General features: G+C 38.7%; 1 protein-coding gene across 6 annotated transcripts in view; it reads right to left on the bottom strand.

Annotated features, from left to right (window-relative positions):
* Positions 1-806: 806 nt before the first annotated feature.
* The window catches only part of CYP2C9 (cytochrome P450 family 2 subfamily C member 9), a 44,483-nt gene continuing 39,289 nt past the window's right edge, over positions 807-6,000 (bottom strand). For all 6 annotated transcript variants that reach the window (XM_045361231.2, XM_074002242.1, XM_045361229.2 and 3 more), the window contains 2 exons: positions 4,047-4,188; positions 807-1,355 (listed from right to left, as the gene is read on the bottom strand). In XM_045361231.2, coding sequence (XP_045217166.1) covers positions 1,174-1,355; positions 4,047-4,188 — 324 coding nt within the window. In that variant the 3' untranslated portion in view covers positions 807-1,173. The remainder of the gene's footprint in view (positions 1,356-4,046; positions 4,189-6,000) is intronic.

The following is a 6,000-nucleotide window of genomic DNA, read 5'->3' as shown; positions in this document are numbered from 1 at the left end:
AAAGAGAAATTCGTTCATGTTTGAAGAGAGAAGCATGACAGAGCACATGAGCAGCAATATGAAAGCATATATTTATGCTTCTTTACCTGGTTCTAAGTTGGAAACATGAAGTAATAAAAGTACTCTGATTCTTTATTTAGAGATAAAATAATGACACTTTAACACCAGACCAGGCACAGTAGTTCACACCTGTAATCTCAGCACTTTGGGAGGCCGAGGCAGGCAGATCACGAGGTCAGGAGTTCGAGACCATCCTGGCTAACACGGTGAAAACCTGTCTGTACTAAAAATACAAAATTTAGCCAGGCGCGGTGGCATGCACCTATAATCCCAGCTACTCAGAAGGCTGAGGCAGGAGAATCACTTGAACCTGGGAGGCGGAGGTTGCAGAGAGCCGAGATCGTACCACTGCACTCCAGCCTGGGTGACAGAGCAAGACTTTGTCTCAAAAAAAAAAAAAAAAAAAAAAAAAAAAAAAAAAAAAAAAAAACAACAAAAACAAAACAAAACAAAACAAAAACACCAATGTGGATATAAGAATTCTAACATTTAGTATCCATTTCTCCCTTTGGCTAATCCTCTGACTATTTCCCTACAGGTTGGAACTGCTCCTGGACACAGTTTCTCACTTTCAAATCCAATCCTCAAGTAACTCTAACACTCAGCCAAAATAGCTTCCCGACCCTCTTCCCCTTTGTCCTTTCTGTCCTCATCATTTTGAGAACCAGCATGGCCTCCTGGAACTCTATTTTGTTTAATTACTCACCTACGTTATGCATGAAAGAAGGAAGATCTAATAAACTGACTCAGCAAATAATAATGTTTTTTTATTTAGAACATGCAAAGAAGAAATGCCTTTGAATTATAATACACAAATCATCTTTCTCTATTTAACACTGAAAACATATTAATAACTCAACATTAGATAAGCATTAGCATTATGTGACAGTCAATGCAACTGTTAGAGAGTATGGAGAATAGCAGATATATTTGCACAGTGAAACATAGGAAATTCTCCTTAATGGAAGCTGAATGTTCACTAGATCTTGAGGGAAAGGAAAATGTGAGATGACAGGCCAGAAAAGGTATCGCAGATAGTGAAAGGTGGATAACGCCCTGGAGGAAAGAGAGCTGCAGGGACAGCACAACAGCTGCCAGACCATCTGCTCTTCTTTAGACAGGGATGAAGCACAGCTGGTAGACGGGCGGCACAGAGACAAATCCATTGAAAACTGGAGTGGTGTCAAGGTCCTTTAAGTCAACCAGAGATTTCAGATTGAAGTTCTGTAAAATGGAGGTCAGGAATAAAAACAGCTCCATGCGGGCCAGGGCTTCTCCCACACAAATCCGTTTTCCTGAAAATAGAAAACACAGAGATCTGTTATTCCTCATGTGTAACTGTGACAGTGACAAACACTGTCTCTATAACTGGCACAAACAGAATATGCAATAACTGTTCAGTGAATCACAGGAAGGACAAGGAGATAGATGGGTGGTTGGGTGCATGCATGAGTGAATGGATGGATGGGTGGATGGATAAATGGATGAATGGATGGATGGATAGGCAACTGAAAGAATGAATGGACATACTTACTCTTCCCCTAATATCAAATCTTAACAGGCACTCTGTATTCAACAAACATTTATTGAGTACCAGCTACATGCCAAGCACTTTATTAAAATCTTTCTACAGACTTTAAACGTCTTCATCAATCTTTCTTTAGAAACATACGTTCCTTGTCAAGTGGGTTGAACTGAGAAGGACCTAGAGGAGGAGGCTAACATACTGTATTTCCCTTTGTATTTCTGGCTCAATACGCAGTCAAAGATTTTTTTTTTTTCCCCTAGGTACTTTCAGGAGCACATGTCTAAACATGTCACCTTCTTACTTTAAAACTTTCAATGACTTCCCTGTCTGTCCTATAGAATAAAGTCCCAATGGATTGACCTGGACCCTCACATTCTGTTTCCAGTCTGATGATTCATATCATTCCTTACACTCTTCACATCCCCTACCCTCAACTCTAGGCATAGCCACTCATCATCAGCCTCTAGCACACTACGAAGTTTCAAGTTTTATATCACGCTGCTCCTTTTGGCCAAGATGAACTTTTCTGTTACTACAGTCAGGACATAGGTCAAATTTTATCTCCTTTCATACCCGCTTTCTCATCTTCTTGAGCAAGAAAATGTTGCTTACTCTGGATTTCTTCAACATTATATTTATGTTTCCATTGAAAAATGTGCTATGATCTGAATATGGCTTCTCCCAATTTTGTATGTTGAAACATAATCCCCAATGCAACATTACTAAAGAGATGAGGCCTTGTAGGAAGTGAATAAGTCTGGAGGGCTCTGTCCTTGCTAAAATAATAACATCAAGAGATGCAAGGGAGCCATTTCTCCCCTTTTGCCTTTTTTGCCCTTCTGCCATATAAGGATACAGAGGGGGCATTATCTATAAGGAACAGGCCCTCACCAGGCACTGAACTTGCTGACACCTCGATTTTGGAACTCCCAGCCTTCAGAACTGTGAGAAATAAATTTCCATTATTTATCAATTACCTAGTCTTGGATATTTTGTTACGGCGGAAGAAACAGACAGCATGGGTCACCTAGACTAATAATCATTTATTTATTTATGTATTTATTTATTTATTCATTAGTGTGTGATATGGTTAGGCTCTGTGTCCTTACCCAAATCTCATGTCAAATTGTAATTCCCAATGTTGGGGGATATACCTGGTGAGAGGTGATAAAATCATGGGGGATAATTTCCCCCTTGCTGTTCTCATGATAATGAGTGAGTTCTCATGAGATCCGGTTTTTAAAGGCATGTAGGCTTTCCTCTTTGCTCTCTCTCTCCTGCTCTGCCACGGAAAGATGTGCTTGCTTACGTTCTGCCTCCCACCATGATTGCAAGTTTCCTGAGGTCTCCCAGCCATGCTTCCTGTACAGCCTGTGGCACTGTGAGTGAATTAAACCTCTTTTCTTCATAAATTACCCAGTCTCAGGTAGTTCTTTATAGCAATGTAAGAATGGACTAATACATGTGCTAAAGGTGAATGCTTGAAGGAAGGTTTCTTTTATTGTTTTCTTGGTATCTACAGTGCCGGATATAAAGCAGACATCAAAGGTCACAGAATAAAGGAAGGAGATTCTATCACCAGACGCTCAGCACACACATTTCAGGTGTGGAGATCCAACATTCAAGATACATGGCCATGACTAGGGAAAGAGCGTGGTGCTCTGCATCACTGCAGAGTATCCTGCTACATTCCCACTGTCCCCCTCATCCCATCCATGGTTATTTGGCAAAGGTTCTAATATCCTTTATTTAGAGCCAATGTCCTGCTCCTTTAATAACCCTGCCTTCTCTTCTTTTCATCCTCTCTGCCTCCTTTGAGGTAGCTCAAATGTCTTTACTGCTATTAAAATGTTACTTATGCCTCACTTTGGGGTGTAAGAGAACAACAAGCAGACAGCTTTTCCATCTACCTCCCAACTCCCAACAGCTTATCCTTTCCTGTATCACAGCCTCAGTCCTATTGAACTAAAATGATCTGTTTGCTGTGTTTTCCAAACTCATAAGTGAGGCTTTTAAAACCCTCTTCAGTGTTTGAGGATTTTGAGGATAATTTTATCCTACAAGCCCAGCCTAGGGGGTGAGGGACACCATGTGGAAAACACTCAGTGAAGTTCTGGAGTGAAATAACTTCCTCATGGCTAGTGAGGAAAATGTAATTAGTTTTATCTTCTAGGAGGAGTTCTTGGGTACCTCAGTGGTGTATCTAGAGGCAGAATTCAACCAACCTATACTTCAGCTTTCTCAATTTGGAAGAATTGGATTAACTCCCCAAAGCCCACTAATCTGGCCCAATAATTAGGATGTATCATGAGCAGGGAGTACACAGACATTCAGAACAGTGCTCTTGATCATGTACAAAGAGTAACTGTACCACTGCAGAGGAGGCACACGTAAGTTCCAACTGATCAAAAAAGTTGTCTTATACCCTGAGACACAAATGGAAATACATTTATATTACCTGCTGAGAAAGGCATGAAGTAGTTACTTTTCTTGAAATTGCCACCTTCATCCAGAAAGTGACGAGGGTCAAACATCTCTGGGTTGGGAAATTCTTTGTTGTCACGTAGCACAGAAGTCAGGGAAATTAATATGGTTGTACCCTAGAAACAAGAGACATAGATGAACTGAAATGTAAAGAAGTCATGAAGGTTGAAGACGGAGTGGTAGTCATGTAGTTAAATCTTTTGATGTGCAGATGAGGAAATCCCATTCCAAAGAAGAGCAGTACCATTTCCAGATGCATAGACCAAGTAATAAGAGGCATGAGCTTAAGACCAGAGAAAATAAACTTGCTAAAGTGCCCTGAAATCACATTTGAAGTCCAGAGTACTTGGATATTTGGGTGCAACCTTCTGAGTCTGTTCTCCTTTTCATCAAGCTTGGACACTAGTGGCTGTCCACACTTGCTGCCCTATTCCATCATTTCAGTTTTCACCAACCTTATGTGTAGATTATGACTTAAAGTTGAAGTCTTTGTTGACATGGGAAATGGGCACAGTATCTGTTCCCAGGGCATTTGTGAATAAACACATGATTGAGTTTCAAATGACGTCTTCTGGGATGGTAACAAGTGTAGTGGCAAGGACAAAACTATTGAGCTCTTGTCATTGTCATGCAGTTTGTTTGTCTTCATTTAAAGATATGGGAGAGATATTCATTACAGATTTATCCTAGCTTAAAAATACAGAAGGAATGATGAAATTAGAAAAATCACCTATTTGTAACCATTCAGGTCAAGATCATCAGGTCAGGCAATGAAAGATAAAACCATTGGATGTGTAATTTGGGAAGCAGGGTGTTCAGTCTTACAGTACCATGCCATAGATTTTCATCATTTACACATAAAAAGCAGAACCCCTTCAATGGAGAGATCTGGCAGATTCCAACTTATTAGGTGAGAATCTTAGCACAACCCAATAATGGCATATGTGACATTATGTGCCCCTGCCTCACCACTGTGATTCAGTGGGATATTCAAAGTACTATGTAGCTTTCTTGCCAAAGTCATAACTGGAATATAATATCTAGAAAACAATCATACAAAATGAGCCCCAGGAAAATTTAAATGACTAATGACTTCAGCTCTTCACAGAGATCAACATACTGAAAGGAAACAGAGGAAATGGACTCTTCTTGATTACAGGAGATGAAAATATCAGGATACCGAAATTATGTGCCTACTTCTTGACTGGAGAATGAATTGAAAGAAAAAAGTGATTAAAATATTCTTTAAAAAGTGGGACATTTTAAATATAAGCTGTATAGTAAATAATAATGTTTTACTAATAACTCCACAGTATGAATGCTATTATTATCATGTAGGAGAAAACCATTGTTATTGTGCTATACATACTCAAGTATTGAGGCATAAATAGATGGATGGACAGATATCAAAGTAGATATATATACACACTGCCATATGTACATACACATATGTGTGTGTAATGTTATTTATTTAAAAAAATGTTATAATGCAAAGGTGAGGAAAAATTCTACCCCCTAAATTTCTATATAAATAGTCTATAATTTTGTTTTTTAAAAATATTCCCTTGAATGTTTCTAAACAAGTACTATATTAAAATGTTATTAAGATGCCAACGCAGATTTATTTCTACAAATGTTACTCGAATAAGTAGAAATTTATAGACATTGAAGCATGGCCACTATTACTTCATATTATGAATAAAAATTAATTTGAAATATGTCATTGTTCTAAATATAAGAGCTAAAACAAAAAAATTCTGGGAAAGTTAAAAGCCAGTCTTTGGAGTCTTGTGCTGACAAATATTTTTTAAATAGGACACAAAAGCACAAATCAATCGCACATCTTTGCAGAAAATTCTGCTGGACAGGAATTTCTTTTATTAGGCATCAAGAAAAAATACTCACTGCACAAATCCATCCTGCCACCT

This window comes from Macaca fascicularis, chromosome 9 (assembly GCF_037993035.2).
Source record: "Macaca fascicularis isolate 582-1 chromosome 9, T2T-MFA8v1.1".
NCBI lineage: Eukaryota > Metazoa > Chordata > Mammalia > Primates > Cercopithecidae > Macaca > Macaca fascicularis.
Note: the sequence above shows the minus strand (reverse complement) of the source record. Positions and strands in the feature narration are given on the sequence as shown.